Source organism: Delphinapterus leucas, chromosome 5 (assembly GCF_059928025.1).
Source record: "Delphinapterus leucas isolate spDelLeu-1000000601 "Yukka" chromosome 5, BTC_Dleu_Yukka2, whole genome shotgun sequence".
In the NCBI taxonomy this organism is placed as follows: Eukaryota; Metazoa; Chordata; class Mammalia; order Artiodactyla; family Monodontidae; genus Delphinapterus; species Delphinapterus leucas.
This window is the reverse complement of record NC_143133.1, coordinates 100924935-100944105: the sequence shown is the minus strand read 5'-3', so window position 1 is coordinate 100944105 and position 19171 is coordinate 100924935. Positions and strand designations below refer to the sequence as shown.

General features: G+C 39.9%; 2 protein-coding genes across 23 annotated transcripts in view; one reads left to right on the top strand and one right to left on the bottom strand.

Annotated features, from left to right (window-relative positions):
• SLC10A6 (solute carrier family 10 member 6) overlaps nucleotides 1-17152 on the top strand; it is a 32919-nt gene extending 15767 nt beyond the window's left edge. Inside the window, exons 5-9 of one of the 3 annotated variants that reach the window (XM_089912257.1) lie at nucleotides 527-702; nucleotides 2559-2716; nucleotides 3835-3956; nucleotides 4310-15498; nucleotides 16862-17152. In XM_089912257.1, coding sequence (XP_089768383.1) covers nucleotides 527-702; nucleotides 2559-2716; nucleotides 3835-3956; nucleotides 4310-4312 — 459 coding nt within the window. In that variant the 3' untranslated portion in view covers nucleotides 4313-15498; nucleotides 16862-17152. Of the gene's footprint in view, nucleotides 1-526; nucleotides 703-2558; nucleotides 2717-3834; nucleotides 15499-16861 lie in introns of all 3 variants that reach the window. The other 2 variants (XM_022561668.2, XM_089912258.1) reach the window with 2 other exon arrangements.
• PTPN13 (protein tyrosine phosphatase non-receptor type 13) overlaps nucleotides 1-19171 on the bottom strand; it is a 264276-nt gene that overhangs the window by 11182 nt on the left and 233923 nt on the right. For 19 of the 20 annotated variants that reach the window (XM_022561623.3, XM_089912233.1, XM_089912234.1 and 16 more), the window contains one exon: nucleotides 1-19171. This exon is cut by the window's left edge and continues 11182 nt beyond it. In XM_022561623.3, coding sequence (XP_022417331.1) covers nucleotides 19076-19171 — 96 coding nt within the window. In that variant the 3' untranslated portion in view covers nucleotides 1-19075. The other variant, XR_016393354.1, reaches the window with a different exon arrangement.

The following is a 19171-nucleotide window of genomic DNA, read 5'->3' as shown; positions in this document are numbered from 1 at the left end:
GTTGTCTAATGAAGAATGGGTAAATTTCATTTGGAGGAGAGAAGAACAGGGAGCAGAGCAGTCAAGAAGTCATTGGTGGTTGAAGGGGTGGTAGGGAGAGAGTGGTGGATGGTCAGGCAGGGCAGATCTCAGGCAAGAGGTTACCAGCGCAGGGCCTGCAAGGTTGTGTATAGAGGTGTTGGATGCTTATTATCAGAATTTTCACTTATTTCACAAATTTGTCCTATCCACGAAAAACTCCACTACCCAATCCTTTTGGCAGAATCCTCCATTTGAGAGGAAAAGATACTGATCATAAAATAAGAAGACTTAGATTTGTGTTGAGCTTCATCAAATCTAGCTCAGTCAAGTCACTTGACCACTTTGGACCTCAGGTTTCTTCTCTGTAAAATGAGATTGGATTCGGTGGTCTCTAAGTCCTCTCTTTGTTCTAAAACCTTCTAGGTTCCAAGGCTTTTGGAGCAGTGATGGACTTTGCAAAAAGACTGTGATGTTTACCTGTGCCTCTTTTATTGGTTTGCCTTAGGTTGGAGCCATTGTTGGTGGGGTCCTCCTTTTGGTGGTTGCAGTTGCTGGTGTGGTGCTGGCGAAAGGATCTTGGAATTCAGATATCATTCCTCTGACCATCAGCTTCATCTTTCCTTTGATTGGCCATGTCACAGGCTTTCTCCTGGCACTTCTTACCCACCAGTCTTGGCAGAGGTACAGTTAAATTTTCCATAAACTTTTATAAGGAGGACAAATTAAACACACGCCATTGACAGGCTTTGCTGCCTGGCTATGTCTGGAAGCACAAAGAGTTTTGACTTACAAGGTGGGTGGTGTTGTCCACTTGGGGAACATTTAGGGTAGTAACCAAGTACTTGGTGAGGCTCTGCCAAGGGTATCTCATTTCCTTCTTACTACAAGTCTGAGGGGCAGATACGCTGGGTATCTCATTCTACATTCTACAGATGAGCAAACGCTTCAGGGAGCTTAAGTAACCTGACCAAGGTCATAGAGCCAGAATGTGGTGGACTTAAGATTTGGGCCTTAGGTCCGTACAGTCATATCCGCAGGGCATTGGTTCCAGAGCCCCCTGCAGATACCAGAATCCAAGGATGCTCAACTCGCTATTATAAAATGGCATAGTATTTGCATATAACCTACGTACATCCTCCATATACTTTAAATCATCTCTAGATTACTTATAATACCTAATGTAATGCTATATAAATAGTTGCCTGCATGGCAAATTTAAGTTTTGCTTTTTGGAACCTTGTAGAATTTTTCTTTTCCCAAATATTTTTGATCCAAGGTTGGTTGAATCTGTGGATATAGAACCTGCAGATACAGAGGGACGACTGTAATTAGGAACACGGACTGTTGAGGAGTTGAAATATAATTGGATCTGGAGAGAAGGTATTCCTATGGCAAAGTGTAGTCAGCAATCCTGTTTTTCCACACCTGATGGCTTGAGAAAGATCAGGACTGAGATGCTGCATTTGCCTTGTGAATGGTCCAGGTGTGAGGTTCAGCTGTGTCACTTAATCTTGTCAGGTTATGGACAGGGCTCTGAAAGAAGTGAGGGTGGTTTGGAGAAAGTGTAGTGTGCAACAGGGTGACTAGAAATAAAATAAGAGCCACTGAATTTGCCCTGTACTAGTGACGATATTTTCACTCCCACATTCCACACCCTTGTTACCTCCACATCCCAGTCCAGTCTGCAAAGAGAAGCCGGTTTATCAAACGTCTCTTTCCTCTCTTCTGCCATCTGTAAAAGCCTCAAGATGCCCTTTGTATTCAATAAATTGGAGAAGATGAAACTGCCTAACCCAGCCTCCAAGGTCCTGCCTAGGTTTTCCTTCTTCTCCCTCCTGCTTTTTCTTTTTCAAGTGAGGTTTATTTTTCTTTTCTCTTCTGTTCTTTTCTTTTTTTTTGTAATTAGAAAATGAATAAAATATAGAAAAGGAGAAAGTAGAAAAAACTTATTACTAAACCATTTCACCAAAGAAACCATTTTAGACATTTTGTTTTCATGTAGGGTTTTTATGTTTATTTTCAAGTGTTTATACTGTTTTGTGTCTGACTCAACTTTCCATTCTCATCTCCTTCAATCCTCCACTCCCCGCAGGTTGGCTTAGAGCATAAGCAATGCTTACTGAATAGGCCAAGCTCATACGTGTCCCCAGAACTTTAATTTCAATCACTTCCCCACATTAAATGCCTCTTTCACTCTTTCCATTCTTTAGTTTCACCCTTCCTCTGTGAAGACTTCTCTAACCATTTATGCCACTTTTCTGAATTTCTACAGCATTTCCCTGACCTTCGATCATACTTTGTCTTGTGCTGTTTCTATGTGTATATCTTGTCTTTTCACCCAGATTCTCAGGGCAGAGTTCATAGGGCCCTATTCAGAGGTGCCTCTCAAGAGGCCACCTACAGAGTAGGCACTCAGCAAATAATTATTGAATGGATAAACATTTTTAGTGGTCTCAGCTCATAGCTTGCACTTATCGCTATACGTAAAATTTAAAAATAGTCCTTATTGCTAGTATGTAAAATTTTTCCATTGGTAGTTGCAGGACGATTTCCTTAGAAACTGGAGCTCAGAATATTCAGATGTGCATCACCATGCTGCACCTATCTTTCACTGCTGAGCAATTAGTCCAGATGCTTAGCTTCCCATTGGCCTATGGACTCTTCCAGCTGTTGGATGGGTTTCTCATTGTTGCAGGTAGGTAAAGCCCCCATTGAGTGGACTTGACTGAAAATTGTTCACCCAGCTTACTAACTCCTTTTTCAATCTGAATATACATGTGCTGCCCTTGTGATACATTTTTAGCCTGACATTTCTGGGGAAAATAAAATGTATAAACAAGATCTTTTGCCACAAGTGGAAGTTTCACAGAAAAATATTTTTAAAAACCTGTGAAAGTGAGCTTATAATTATAAACAATCTTCACAAAAACAATGCACTATCAGAACTCTCCATGAACAATTATTTATCTCAAAAATGACATTTCTTATGTTTTATTAAGAGCCTTGAAAGTCTTCCAAATGTTATTTCACAGTACTTATGTGACTAAGAATTGTGCTGAATGTCTGTGAAATGTTTTTTAACTATGAAATATAATACATACAGATATTAAAAAATATATATGCTTATCTATCCCTACAGCCAAAAATACATCATTTTGCAGGCAGTCATTATGTAGGTTCACAGAAGGTAAATTTAAAATATATAGATTGATAGATATGTACACAAACATACGTATATTTTAATCTTGGCCATTGTAAATTTTTTATTGTCACAGAACGTAAGGCTCAATGATTACTGATATAACTAATTATATACTGATTACAGACAATTAATATAAGGAACACTTGGGGTTTAATTTTCCCACAAGATAAAGTCTAGCAGAATAAAACTCCTGGTCTTAAATTCAGGTTTTAATTCCTTCTCATGGTGAGACTGTGATGGAAGGAGTATGCTTGGCCCATTCCTAGCTACCTCCCAGCACCCGGGGGGGCACCTGACCCATATTAAGCCCTCCACAGGAGTTGCTGACTGACTGGATGGATGGATGGACAGACGGACAGACGGACAGACAAGCTGTCAGCCACCTGATGAATGTCTCAATCACAATAGGTCCATTCCAGACAGAAATAGCCATCTTGATACACTGAATTATTTTGCTCTGTAGTTTTTTCTTTTCCCCTTCTTTTTCCTGTGTGTTTATACATATATGATCCAAAGCAAACAAACCCCCAAAGTATTGACAAGTGCACAATGTCACCAAATTATAGTCTTTGCTAAAGTGATTTTTAATACTGGTATGTTTTAACACCTAGCATATAAGATGTACAAGAGGACACTGAAGATCAAACACAGAATAAAGAACCCCGCTTTAAGGGTAGAAGCCCGCTTTAAGAAGAAATCCACTTCTCCCAAAGAGACCAGTGCTTTCTTGGAGGTGAATGAAGAAGCTGCTCTAACTCCTGGGCCATCAGGGCCCATGGATCTCCACAGGGCTGTCATGCCAACTGGCCAGATCTCATGTGCCAAGTAGGGGTTTGTTGGCTTGACTGGTCCCTGTCTTCCTCAGTGGCCAGTAAAGACAGTGCAGAGCTGATGAGTGAATCTCGTTGGCAGGGCTTATGGGAATGTTTGCGTGTCAGATGTCAACATATTTATATTTCTGTGTGGACTTTGATTTGTCATAGGATCCCCTTTTGAGAATATGCTCTGCCTATTTCAGGTTCTTTCTTTGGGGGTTTACACAACAGATTTATTAGCTACTTTGTGTGTTCTTGTCTTCCCATACAGTGAAGAGTGATCCCCATTGTTATGTGAAGTCGTCAAGCTGTGAATTTTAACCTCACAAGAGTTAGAACTCTGTGTAGAGGAGATGTCACCTCATACTGCAGGGCAAGGACAGAGTCTGGACCCACTTGACTTCTCGACTTTGGGCAAGTCCTTTGGGGCATTTGGGAGGAAGCATACAGCTCTTATAAAAATGGGGTCTTTTCTCAAATGATTGTTTTTTTTAAGGGCTTGAAAATCTTTTTAGATTTATAGATGTAATCACGAGCCTCGAGGGAATTTAATGAACACTTGAAGTTAATATTTTTACTCCCTAGAGATAGACACAATGTATATTCTTCTAATATACATTTATGCGTTATGTCATTTTAAAAACATTGAGGGCTTCCCTGGTGGCGCAGTGGTTGGGAGTCCGCCTGCCGATGCAGGGGACGCGGGTTCGTGCCCCGGTCCGGGAGGATCCCCCATGCCGCGGAGCGGCTGGGCCTGTGGGCCTTGGCCGCTGGGCCTGCGCGTCTGGAGCTTGTGCTCCGCGGCGGGAGAGGCCGCGGCAGTGAGAGGCCCGTGTACCGCAAAAAAAAAAAAACAAACAAAAAACAAAAAACATTGAGATCATTCCACATATACTGTTTCATAAGTCACTTCATGAAATATTGTGGAGCATCTTTACATGGCAGTCTATGTTGACCTACCTCATTCCTTAGAACAGTGGCTTTACAGAAGTATTCCAGTGCATGAAAGGTCTATAATTTATTTAACCATCCCTTAGTCATGGACATTTAGATAGCTTTCAACTTGGTGTTACAGTGCCGCTACAGACACTTGTGCCTTCATGCAAGTGTTTCTGTAGGATCATTTTCTAGACTTGAAAATGTGCAACCAGGCTGATGGCACATTAAAATGTTGGGCAGTGAGCTCTCTGGCAACACTGTTCAGCAGTGCCTGAGAGTGTCTGGTTTTTCCACAGTCACACCAGTCTTAAGAATGATCATTCTGCTTTGTGAAAATACCTCATTTAAAGTTGCATTGTTAAAATTATACAATGAAGTGAAGCAGAGTATTTTTCATGGATGCTTGCTTGTTCATGTACTTTGCCTGCTTTTTTTTTTTTTTTAAAGAAATGGCCTTTGATTGATTAATTAGTAATTAATTTTTTGGCTGCCTTGGGTCTTCGTTGCTGCGTGCGGGCTTTCTCTAGTTGCGGCGAGCAGGGGCTGCTCTTCCTTATGGTGTGCGAGCTTCTCATGGCGGTGGCTTCTCTTGTTGCAGAGCATGGGCTCTAGGGCGCATGGGCTTCAGTAGTTGTGGCTCGTGGGCTCAGTAGTTGTGGCTCGTGGCTCTAGAGCGCAGGCTCAGTAGTTGTGGCACATGGGCTTAGTTGCTCCATGGCATGTGGGATCTTCCTGGACCAGGGCTCAAACTCATGTGCCCTGCATTGGCAGGCAGATTCTTAACCACTGTGCTACCAGGGAAGTCCCTTTGCCTGCTTTTCTATTGCAGTTTTTCCTTTTTAACTGATAAACCAGACAGTGACCCTTTGTTCTATGTTTTGTCAATATTTTACCTACTCGTTTGTCTTTTTATTTTTGTATAATTTCTTTTGCTGTACAGAAGTTTTATATTTTTTATATATTCCACTTTATTAGTCTTTTAAAAAATGTTTTTTGACCTTAATATCTGTCAAATGTTAGACTATTTATACTTTTGTGTGGATTGTGAATTGGAAAAGGACCCACCCCTCTTTGAGAATGTATTTGGCCCCTTTTCAGGGAGTTCTTTTTTGGGGTTAATACACATATTTACTAGCTGCTGTGTATACTGTCAGTAGATAAAACCCATCCTCCTTCTCTATTCTGACATTATTAAAAATATGTCCCATATATTTCTCTATAACTTTGGACTAAATATGTACATGTTTATTCCATTTTGAATTTATTTTTCTCTATGGCGTGTTAAGAATCTAATTGTCCTAACATCATACATTGAATGATTCATCTTTTCTCTACTGATATGAAATGCCACCTTCATCACATAACTTCCTATATAATGTGTTTTTGTTGGACTCCATTTGGTTCCATTTTTTCTATTTGTAAATTTTGGAGTGTGAGAAAGTGTATTGTCTGAGATTTAGTGCTTTACAATTTTATTTTGTAAGTATACTCAAGAACTTGTGGGTTATATATATAATGACAATGATTATTATGGTATTTTCACAAGTAAGGACATCTTTGTGGTAGTACAGAAAGAGCCCCATTGGGTGTCACAAGTATATTTATATGGAAAAGAAGTACACACATGTGTGACATGATTGTTAATTCTCAACTGCTGCAGTGAACATAGTAGAATTATATGTTCAGAGAGCCCCAGTTCTAAAATAAGCATTACCACGAGTGAGTTTTAAAGGATCCACAAAAAAGGAATTTCTAAATTGTTCCTCTACATAGGCACCTAACATAAAATGGTAAATTCCAGTGTTCCATTCTGAAGTATTAACTGCATGGTCAGTATTTACCACAATCAGGACAGGTCTGGAGAGAAGTCTACCAAAAGCCACCCATTAAGACAGAAACAACACAAATCAATGTAAGGGTTTGAAAGTAGTCACATTGGAAGACTGCCATTTCCAGAGATGGTATGTAAACATGTTACTGAGAAGAACTAGAAATAGTCAAGTTGTCCAGGAGGCCACACATCATCTTTAAAAAGAAGAACGTAACTAAACAAAAGCTCTAACTGAATAAATTGTATTCTAACTGATCTCAATAATCATGCATTCATAAAAGCAGGGCCTATATGAAGCTCAGAAGGGGGGCCAGAGAAATAATGTTAAGCAGAATGAGTCCAGCTCTGTGTCTGGAAAAGAGCCAGGTGGATATTTGAGGTAGCGGAGTGTAAAGAACACGGTCTTTGCCAGGGCTACTTGTTGTGATCCACTTAAAGAGCTAGGACGCTTCAGGACTTGTGGGTTGAAGTCACGTAGTCCTAGAATTGAATCCCAGCTCTGTTATTTGGACAACGTTGAGCAAGTGATAATCCCCCTGAACTTCAGTTTCCTTTCTTAAAAAGGATGATATGCTGCCCACTAGCGGGTTGGAGCCAGTCCCGCGATGCCCTGGGCTCTGCAGCCAGCTGCCCTGAGACCCTGCCCAGTCTACCAACGGGCTGGCACTGGTTTTGGCAGTCTCTAGGCTCTGCAGCCAACCACACTGGGACCTAACACTGCCCACCAGTGGGCCAGCAGCCACCGCACTAGGCAGGGCCTGGCAGGCAACCAGGCCAGCACCAGCCTCGCCTAACAGCGTGCCCACTGTAGTCAGCCCTGGCATAGAAAAAGGGCCCATGCAGTCAACATAGGGGGAACCCGTAGAGCATATAGCTCTGGTGAACAGAGAGGAGTGTGCTGCTCAGACCCATAGAATGTCTCCGACATAAGGGCACTTCTCTAAGATTGGGAAACATAACCAACCTACCTAATACATACAAATACATACAAACACAGAGAATTAGGCAAAATGAAGAGACAAAGAAATATGTTCCAAATGAGGAACAAGACAAAATCCCAGAAAAACTAAGTGGAGATAAGCAATGTACCCAATAAAGTTTAAGGTAACGATCATAAAGATGCTCAACAAACTCAAGAGAAAAATGGATGAACACAGTGAGAAGTTTAAGAGCTAGAAAATATAAAGAACCAAACAGAGCTGAAGAGTACGAGAACAGAAATAAAAAAAATACTAGAAGGAATCAACAGTAGATTAGATGATATGAAAGAATGGATCAGTGAACTGGAAGACAGCAGAGGAAATCACTTAAGCTGAAAAGAAAAAGAAAAACAAACAAAAAAACAGTTTAAGAGACCTCCAGGACAACATCGAGCATGCTAACATTCACATTATGGGGTCACAGAGGAAGAGAGAGAGAGAGAAAGGCACAGAGAACATATTTGAAGACATAATAGCTGAAAATTTCCCTAAACTGGGAAGAAAAAAACAGGCATTCAGGTTCAGGAATCACAGAGAGTCCCAAACAAGATCAACCTAAAGAGGTCCACATTAAGACACTCTGTAAGTAAAATGACAGAAATTAAAGTGAGAATCTTAAAAACAGCAAGGGAAAAGCAATTAGTTATGTACAAGGAAATTCCCATAAGACTGTCAGCTGACATTTTAGTAGACACTCTGCAGGCCAGAAGGGAGTGGCATGATATATTCAAAGTGATGGAGAAAACCTACAACCAAGAATACCCTACCCAGCAAGGCTATCATTCCGATTTGAAGGAGAGAGAAAGAGTTTTACAGAGAAGTTTTAAAAGCTAAGAGAGTTCAGCACAACGAAATCAGCTGTACAAGAAATGTTAAAGAGATGTCTCTAAGTGGAAAAGAAAAGGCCACAGTAGAAATATGAAAATTACAAAAGGAAAAATCTCATTGGTAAAGGCAAATATACAGTAAAGGTAGTAGATCAACTACTTATAAAGCTAGTAGGAAAGTTAAGACAAAAGTATTAAAATCATCCATATCCGAAATAATTAGTTAAGGGATACACAAAACCAAAAGATGTGAAATATGATGTCAAACACATTAAATGTGGGGAGAGGGAGCAAATATGTAGGGCTGTTACAATGCATTTGAACTTGAGATCAACTTAAATTTATATATGCGTTTATATATATATGTGTGTTCAGAGCTTGTTATATTTAAACCTCATGGTAATGACAAAACAAAAAATCCAAAATAGATACACACACAAAAAAGATAAAGGAGTCCAAACATTAAAGATAATCATCAAATTCTAAGGGAAGAGAACAAAAGAAGAAGAAAGGAACAAAAAAGAGCTTCAAAACAACCAGAAAACAATGAACAAAATGCCAGTAAGTATATACCTATTAATAATTACTTTAAATATAAATGGACTAAATGCTTCTATCAAAAGACATAAAGTGGCTGAATGGATTTAAAAAGAAAAAAGACACATATATATGCTGCTTACAAGAGACCCACTTCAGATCAAAAGACACACATAGACTGAAAGCGAGGGGACTGAAAAAGGTATTGCATGCAAATAGAAAACAAAAGAAAGTTGGGGTATCAATACTTAGTCAAGATAGACTTTATTTTTATTTTTTTATTTTTAAAATTTTCTTAATATCTTTATTGGAGTATAATTGCTTTACAATGGTGTGTTAGTTTCTGCTTTATAACAAAGTGAATCAGTTATACATATACATATGTGCCCGTATCTCTTCCCTCTTGCGTCTCCCTCCCTCCCACCCTCCCTATCCCACCCCTCTAGGTGGTCACAAAGCACAGAGCTGATCTCCCTGTGCTATGTGGCTGCATCCCACTAGCTATCTATTTTACATTTGGTAGCGTATATATGTCCATGCCACTCTCTCACCTTGTCACAGCTTACCCTTTCCCCTCCCCATATCCTCAAGTCCATTCTCTAGTAGGTGTGTGTCTTTATTCCCGTCTTGCCCCTAGGTTCTTCATGACCTTTTTTTCCCCCCCTTAGATTCCATATATATGTGTTAGCATACGGTATTTCTTTTTCTCTTTCTGACTTACTTCACTCTGTATGACAGACTCTAGGTCCATCCACCTCACTACAAATAACTCAATTTTGTTTCTTTTTATGGCTGAGTAATATTCCATTGTATATATGTGCCACATCTTCTTTATCCATTCATCTGTGGATGGACACTTAGGTGGCTTCCATGTCCTGGCTATTGTAAATAGAGCTGCAATGAACATTTTGGTACATGACTCTTTTTGAATTATGGTATTCTCAGGGTATATGCCCAGTAGTGGGATTGCTGGGTCATATGGTACTTCTATTTTTAGTTTTTTAAGGAAAATCCATACTGTTTTCCACAGTGGCTGTATCAATTTACATTCCTACCAACAGTGCAAGTGTTCCCTTTTCTCCACACCCTCTCCAGCATTTATTGTTTCTAGATTTTTTGATGATGGCCATTCTGACTAGTGTGAGATGATATCTCATTGTTGTTTTGATTTGCATTTCTCTAATGATTAATGATGTTGAGCATTCTTTCATGTGTTTGTTGGCAGTCTGTATATCGTCTTTGGAGAAATGTCTATTCAGGTCTTCTGCCCATTTTTGGATTGGGTTGTTTGTTTTTTTGTTATTGAGCTGCATGAGCTGCTTGTAAATTTTGGAGATTAATCCTTTGTCAGTTGCTTCATTTGCAAATATTTTCTCCCATTCTGAGGGTTGTCTTTTGGTTTTGTTTATGGTTTCCTTTGCTGTGCAAATGCTTTGAAGTTTCATTTGTTTATTTTTGTTTTTCTTTCCATTTCTCTAGGAGGTGGGTCAGAAAGGATCTTGCTGTGATTTATGTCATAGAGTGTTCTGCCTATGTTTTCCTCTAAGAGTTTGATAGTGTCTGGCCTTACATTTAGGTCTTTAATCCATTTTGAGCTTATTTTTGTGTATGGTCTTAGGGAGTGATCTAATTTCATACTTTTACATGTATCTGTCCAGTTTTCCCAGCACCACTTATTGAAGAGGCTGTCCTTTCTCCACTGTACATTCCTGCCACCTTTATCAAAGATAAGGTGTCCATATGTGCGTGGGTTTATCTCTGAGCTTTCTATCCTGTTCCATTGATCTATCTTTCTGTTTTTGTGCCAGTACCATACTATCTTGATTACTGTAGCTTTGTAGTATAGTCTGAAGTCAGGGAGCCTGATTCCTCCAGCTCCTTTTTTTGTTCTCAAGATTGCTTTGGCTATTCGGGGTCTTTTGTGTTTCCATATAAATTGTGAAATTTTTTGTTTTAGTTCTGTGAAAAATGCCAGTGGTAGTTTGATAGGGATTGCATTGAATCTGTAGATTGCTTTGGGTAGTAGAGTCATTTTCACAATGTTGATTCTTCCAATCCAAGGACATGGTATATCTCTCCACCTATCTGTATCATCTTTAATTTCTTTCATCAGTGTCTTATAATTTTCTGCATACAGGTCTTTTGTCTCCTTAGGTAGGTTTATTCCTAGATATTTTATTCTTTTTGTTGCAATGGTAAATGGGAGTGTTTTCTTAATTTCACTTTCACATTTTTCATCATTAGTTTATAAGAATGCCAGAAATTTCTGTGCATTAATTTTGTATCCTGCTACTTTACCAAATTCATTGATTAGCTCTAGTAGTTTTCTGGTAGCATCTTTAGGATTCTCTATGTATAGTATCATGTCATCTGCAAACAGTGACAGCTTTACTTCTTTTTTCCGATTTGGATTCCTTTTCTTTTTCTTCTCTGATTACTGTGGCTAAAACTTCCAAAACTATGTTGAATAAGAGTGGTGAGAAACAAAAGAAAGTTGGGGTACCAATACTTATATCAGACAAGATAGACTTTAAAACAAAGATTGTAACAAGAGACAAAGAAGGACATTACATAATGATAAAGGGATCCATCCCACAGGAAGATATAAAAATTGTAATTATGTATGCACCCAACATAGGAGCACCTAAATACTTACAGCAAATATTAACAAACATTAAGGGAGAAATTGACAGTTACACAATAATAGTAGGGGACTTTAACACCTTACTTACCTCAATGGATAGATCATCCAGATGGAACATCAGTAAGGAAACACTGGCTTTAAATGATGCATTAGACAAGATGGACTTAATAGATATTTATATAGAACATTCCATCCAAAGGCAGAATACAGTCTTTTCAAGGGCACATACACAGAATATTCTCCAGCATAGATCAAATGCTAGGCCACAAAACAAGTCTCAGTAAATTTAAGAGAACTGAAATCATATCATATATCTTTTTTGACCACACTGCTATGAGACTAGAAATTAACTACAAGAAAAAAAAACAAAACCTGCAAAACCTACAAATGTGGACATTAAACAATGTGCTACTAAACAGCCAGTGGGTCACTGAAGAAATCAAAGAGGAAATGAAATAATACCTGGAGACAAGTGAAAATAACACAATGATCCAAAATCTTTTAGCAAAAGCAGTTCTAAGAGGGAAGTTTATGGTGATACAAGCCTACCTCAGTAACCAAGTAAAATCTCAAACAACCTAGCCTCATTCCTAAAGGAAAAAAAAAAAAAGACCAACATAACCCAAAGTTAGTAGGAGGAAGGAAATAATAAAAATCAGAGCAGATATAAATGAAATAGAGACTTAAAAAAATAGAAAAGTTCAATGAAACTAAAAGCTATTTCTTTGAAAGAATAAACAAAATTGATAAAACTTTAGATTCATCAAGAAAAAAAGAGGGCCCAAATCAGAAATGAAAAAGAAGTTACAACCAACACCACAGAAATACAAAGGATCATAAGTGGGAATTCCCTGGCAGTCGAGTGGTTAGGACTCTGCGCTTCCACTGCACGGGGCACGAGTTCAATCCCTGGGTGGGGAACTAAGATCCCACATGCCGTGCAGTGTGGCAAAAAAAAAAAAAAGAAAAGGGGCTTCCCTGGTGGCGCAGTGGTTGAGAGTCCGCCTTCTGATGCGGGGGACACAGGTTTGTGCCCCAGTCTGGAAAGATCCCACATGCTGTGGAGCGGCTGGGCCCATGAGCCTGCGCATCCGGAGCCTGTGCTCTGCAACGGGAGAGGCCACAGCAGTGAGGGGCCCGCATACCACAAAAAAAAAAAAAAAAAAAAAAGAAAGGATCATAAGAGATTCCTAAGAATAATTACACACCAATAAAATGGACAACCTAGAAGAAACTGACAAAGCCCTAGAAATGCACAATACCTCAAGACTGAATCAGGAAAAAATAGAAAATATGAACAGCCCAATTATCTCAATTATCAATGAAATTGAATCAGTATTTTAAAAATCCCAACAAACAAAAGTCCAGAGCCAGACAGCTTCACAGGTGAGTTCTACTAAACATTTAAAGAAGAGTTAAGGGACTTCCCTGGTGGCACAGTGGTTAAGACTCCACGCTCCCAATGCAGGGGGCCTAGGTTCGATCCCTGGTCAGAGAACTAGATCCCACATGCATGCTGGAACTAAGAGTTTGTATGCCACAACTAAGGAGCCCACATGCCACAACTAAGCCCTGGTGCAACCAAATAAATAAATAAATATTTAAAAAAAAAAAGAAGAAGAGTTAACACCTATCCTTCTCAAACTCGTCCAAAAAATTACAGAGGAAGGAACACTTCTGAACTCATTCTATAAGGCCAGTGTCCCCTTGTACTAAAACCAGACAAAGATACGCCCCCTCCACACACACACAAACACAAACATTACAGGCCACTATTACGGATGACGATAAATGCAAAAATCCTCAACCAAATTCAACAGTACGTTAAAGGTTCATACACCATGATCAAGTGGGATTTATTCCAGAGATGCAAGGATGGCTCAATATCCACAAATCAATCAATGTGATACACCACATTAACAAACTGAAGAATAAAAATCATATTATCATTTCAATAGATGCAGAAAAAGCTTTTGACAAAATTTAACATCCATTTATGATAAAAACTCTCCAGAAAGTGGGTATAGAGGGAACATACCTCAACATCATAAAGGCCATATATGACAAGCACATGGCTATCATCATACTCAATGGTAAAAAGCTGAAAGTATTTCCTCTAAGATCAGGAACAAGACAAGGATGTCCACTCTTGCCACTTTCATTCAACATAGTACTGGAAGTCCTAGTCATAAAAATCAGACAAGAAAAAGAAATAAAAGAAATCCAACTTGGAAAGGAAGAAGTAAAACTGTCACTGTTTGCCGATAACATGATACTATACATAGAAAATCCTAAAGACAACACCAGAAAACAACTGGTGTTTCTAGAACTAGAGCTCATCAATGAATCCAGTAAAGTTACAGGATACAAAATTAATATATAGAAATCTGTTGTGTTTCTATACGCCAACAACAAACTATCAGAAGCAGAAATTAAGAAAATATTTCCATTTACAATCACATCAAAAAAGAATAAAATACTTAGGTATAGGGCTTCCCTGGTGGCGCAGTGGTTGAGAGTCTGCCTGCCGATGCAGGGGACACGGGTTCGTGCCCCGGTTTGGGAAGATCCCACATGCTGTGGAGCGGCTGGGCCCGTGAGCCATGGCCGCTGAGCCTGCGTGTCCAGAGCCTGTGCTCCGCAACGGGAGAGGCCACAACAGTGAGAGGCCCGCGTACTGGTAAACAAAAAAACAAAAAAGCAAAAAACTTAGGTATAAATCTAAGGAGGTAAAAGACCATTAACTCAGAAAACTGTAAGATACTGATGAAAGAAAGTGAAGATGACACAAACAAATGGAAAGATATACTGTACTCATGGATTGGAAAAATTAATATTGTTAGTGACTGTACTACCCAAAGGCAATCCTTATCAAAATACCAATGGACTTTTCATTGAGCTAGAACAAATAATTGTAAAATTTGTATTAAACTCAAAAGAACCTGAATAGCCAAAACAATATTGAGAAAGAACAGAGGTGAAAGCATCACACACTTTGATTTCAAACTATTCTAGAAAGCTACAGTAATAAAACAGTATGGTACTAGCACAAAAACAGACATAGATAATGGAACAGAATAGAGAGCTCAGAAATGATCCCACACTCATATGTGGCATTAATCTACAACAAATGAGGCAAGAATATACAATGGGAAAAAGACAGCCTCTTCAATAAATGGTGTTGGGAAAACTGGACACCTAAATGCAAAAGAATCAAGCTAGACTATTTCTCATGCCATATACAAAAATAAACTCAAAATGGATTAAAGACTTAAATATAAGACCTAAAACCATAAAAATTCTAGAAGAAGACATAGGTGGTATGCTCTTTGACATGGGTCTTAGCAATAATGTTTTGGCTATGTGTCCTCAGGAAAGGAAAAAAAAAGCAGAAATAAACAAATGGGACTATATCTGACATTATCTAACTGTAGAATCAATCCCAGCAATTGTCTACTTGTGAACTTGTTTTCTTAAAGAAAGAAACCTCTAATTTGTGTAAGTCTGTAGGGCTAGTTTTTGCTTACTTGCAGTCAACTGTAATTCAAAATTGATATATTAAAATTTAGATTGGCTTTAAAATATTATGCAGGTCAATGCAATATTTGTTACATTTATCTCCTCCATGACAAGGTACCCTGAATTATGTAAAATGGGAACACATTGTCCACCATCAAGACATCTGACTAAAAGACTGCTTTGGTGAGTTGTTCATTTCTTGGATGTATCACATTGCATTTAGATAACTAGACATTTTTTTTTGTGGCTGTCTTGTATCCTTGTTGCTGTGCACGGGTTTTCTCTAGTTGTGGCAAGCAGGGGCTACTCTTTGTTGTGGTGTGCGAGTTTCTCATTGTGGTGGCTTCTCTTGTTGTGGAGCACAGGCTCTGGGCACACGGGCTTCAGTAGTTGTAGCCTGTGGGCTCAGAAGTTGCGGCACACAGGCCCTAGCGTGCGCGGGCTTTGGTAGTTGTGCCGTGTGGGCTCAGTAGTTGAGGTACATGGGCTCTAGGGCACATGGGCTTCAGTAGTAGTTGTGGCGTGCAGGCTCAGTAGTTGTGGCTCACAGGCTCTAGAGTTCAGGCTCAGTAGTTGTGGCACATGGGCTTAGTTGCTCCACAGCATGTGGGATCTTCCCGCTCCAGGGACCAAACCTGTGTCCCCTGCATTGGCAGGCAGATTCTTAACCACTGCGCCACCAGGGAAGTCCCAAACAGACTTAAAACCAAGAGATCTAGCAGGCTGTTTGGAACCACAGATGTGAACACCTGACCTTTTCTCAATAGCCATTTCTCTTCTTTTTATCATAATACAGAAATATTTCTACTAATGACATATACCAAACTTAGGGACAAAATGATGTATCCAATCTTGCAGTGACTATATTAAGATATTCTTTTAAATTAAGATATTCTTTTAAAATATGCAACTTTAGTTCAGTTTTATAAATAGATTCCATCACGACTTGTGGTTCTCCTTCTATAGCAGAGAGTTGTCTGTCACTGGGAATCAGCTGCTCAGCCAACTCATTTCCCAGCTTCCTTGTGCGTAGGGCCACCATTTGGCCAGTCCTTGCTGATAGAATGAATGGCAGTGATGTGCTTTGTTTCCAGGCCTGCCCAGCTCAAAGAATCCCCCACAGGTGTCCCTACTCTTTCCCCTGTTTCTGGCTGGGGAAATGGAAACGATTCCCAGGATGACCTTGGAAGCTATGTGTTGATTACAGAAACTCCATCAGCCTGGGTTCCTAACAGTCAGAGGGAGGAGAGCTGCCCTGCTGAGCTGTTCTCTTGCCCAGATCTCTTAGATAAACTTCTATTATGTATGAGCCATTATACGTTTGGGTGTATATTTTATAGTACTTAGCTATCTAATGTGCGTTAGAGCCAAGTAGTATTTATTCATTCATTGGCTATTGGAGTGTCTCCATGTGCCACCCTGGCTCTGTGGCTTCGCCATGCTTTCTAACCAGCGTGGCCCTAGCAAATGGCTCACCTCATTCCATGGTAGTGGAGCCACATCCCGGATGAGGGCAGTAACATTTTTACTGTAATTATGTTTCCAGGGCTTCCCTGTTGGTGCAGTGGTTAAGAATCTGCCTGCCAATGCAGAGGACATGGGTTCAAGCCCTGGTCCGGGAAGATCCCACATGCCATGGAGCGACTAAGCCCGTGTGCCACAACTACTGAGCCTACGCTCTAGAGCCCGCAAGCCACAACTACTGAGCCTGAGTGCCACAACTACTGGAGCCCACGTGCCTAGAGCCCGTGCTCCACAACAAGAGGAGCCACCGCAATGAGAAGCCCGCACATGCAACAAAGACCTAACATGGCCAAAAATAAATAAAATAAATAAATTTATTTAAAAAAAAAGTTTCCATTCAGGGTTTGTAAATCGAAACCCACATTTTCTTCCCACAGTTTCCATTTCCTAGCTACATTCTTTCCAGACAAAGGATCCTTCTCCAGCTTTCCCCCTCTATTTCTGTTGACTTCACATGGTAGCTAATCACCTCCAGCTGTACTGGCTCCTGGACCCTGCTGGCCTTGTTTCCTGTGCTTATGACAGGAAAACAAGGTCTCATGATTCCAACTCACTCAGTAGTTTCTAAAAATCTTTTAAAGCAATAGAAACCTTTTTTCCAAATCTTTAGCTACAACTCAATCTGTAGAAACTGTTCTGATTGAAGTGGAAGTGATGGTGGTGATACTTCTCTTGCCAGATTCAGAGCCACTTCTGAGGTAGGATTCAAACTTGCTACCCGGCGAGGAGTCATACATATCCCTGTGGGGTTTTGTGCATTTCCTGACACTGTCTTCTGCCCTTAAATAGCCTCAGCTCTTCAGGAGTAGGTCCCAGAAAATCGTTGCACTTGGGTAAGATCAGAAATTCCAATTAACTAGCTCAGAATTAACTCATCAATTAAATGATGAGAAGGAACCAAGCAGTTTCTGGGGTCTTGGGATGGCGTCACTCACGACTGAGTGGAGGAATGCTGTCACAATTAGGAGTTAGCGAAATACGTTCAGTACTGAGAATCAGAAGCAGGTTCTTTGAAGCTGATCTCTTCCTTTTAGGCAGAATCAAATATAAACCTCCCAGGTAGTGTGATATTGTTTTGTTTCATGAGATAGTCTGAGTTTTACAACAACTAAGACTTGAAAATTCTGACTTATGTACCAGTCAGGCTCACAGGAAGGCAGCAGGAAGGTAGAATGAATTTCTTAGCCACTGTTAGTCAGTACTTGATCCTCACCATCAGAGCCTGGAGAAGATCTACCAGGGGTTCTGACAACACTCCCAGGGCCTGTGGCTGGCACAACCGGCACCCAGTAGGGATATGGAAGTTGGGGTCCAGAAGTTCCTGCCTTCCCAGAGGCCTGGAATGTTGTTAAAAAATAGCGCACTGGGCTTCCCTGCTGGCGCAGTGGTTGAGAGTCCGCCTGCTGATGCAGGGGACACAGGTTCGTGCCCCGGTCCGGGAAGATCCCACATGCCGCGGAGTGGCTAGGCCCGTGAGCCATGGCCGCTGAGCCTGTGCGTCCGGAGCCTGTGCTCCGCAACGGGAGAGGCCACAGCAGTGAGAGGCCCGCGTACCGCAAAAAAAAAAAAAAAAAAAAAAAAAAATAGCACACTGAAAATGTTTAACTTGTCTGCCCACACTTTTGGCTTGTTCATGTTTTAATGTGTATTTTTATTTACAAAGTGAGATGATGTATAACATGATGCAGTTACAAACATTTGATATGTCCATTTTCATGAAAAAGTATATAAATATATTACAGGAAGTTCTAGATAGTAAACATTAGAAATTGATATAGTAAACATTTGCTACCTTTTTCTCTATGCCAATATTACTGTCATTTAAAGCTTAAATACTGGTTTCAAGTATCCCCTATAAAATAGCTCTAGTTTTTAAAAAATACTGGAAAATAATTTCGCTATAAACAAGATTGGTGCATTAAAAATAGTCTCAGTGTGTCCTTGTAACAATGTCAACTATAGTCAAATGCTGCCTTAATCATCCCTAAGATATGCATTATTCAGTTAGTGTTAAAAAAATCTTTGATAATTATCACAGGTTAAAGTAGCTGTAAAAATACAGCATTTACCATTATTTATTGTTATTAAGAATGCCCCTCTAAGGTAGAGGAGAATAAGCATAATGATGTTTTATGGACTTACTGCCCTGTGATCTTTATTTTAAATAGACAGCAGGAGCATCTGCTGGAAGTTAGGAGAGAAGTGGACAGACATCCAGAAGGCTGTTCTTGTCATGTCATTTCAGAGGCTGGGCCTGCTCTTTCTCCTCTTCTTCAGCTTGAAGACGTGTCAGGACATAAAGGATGACTTGATAGCAGAAAATATACTGATC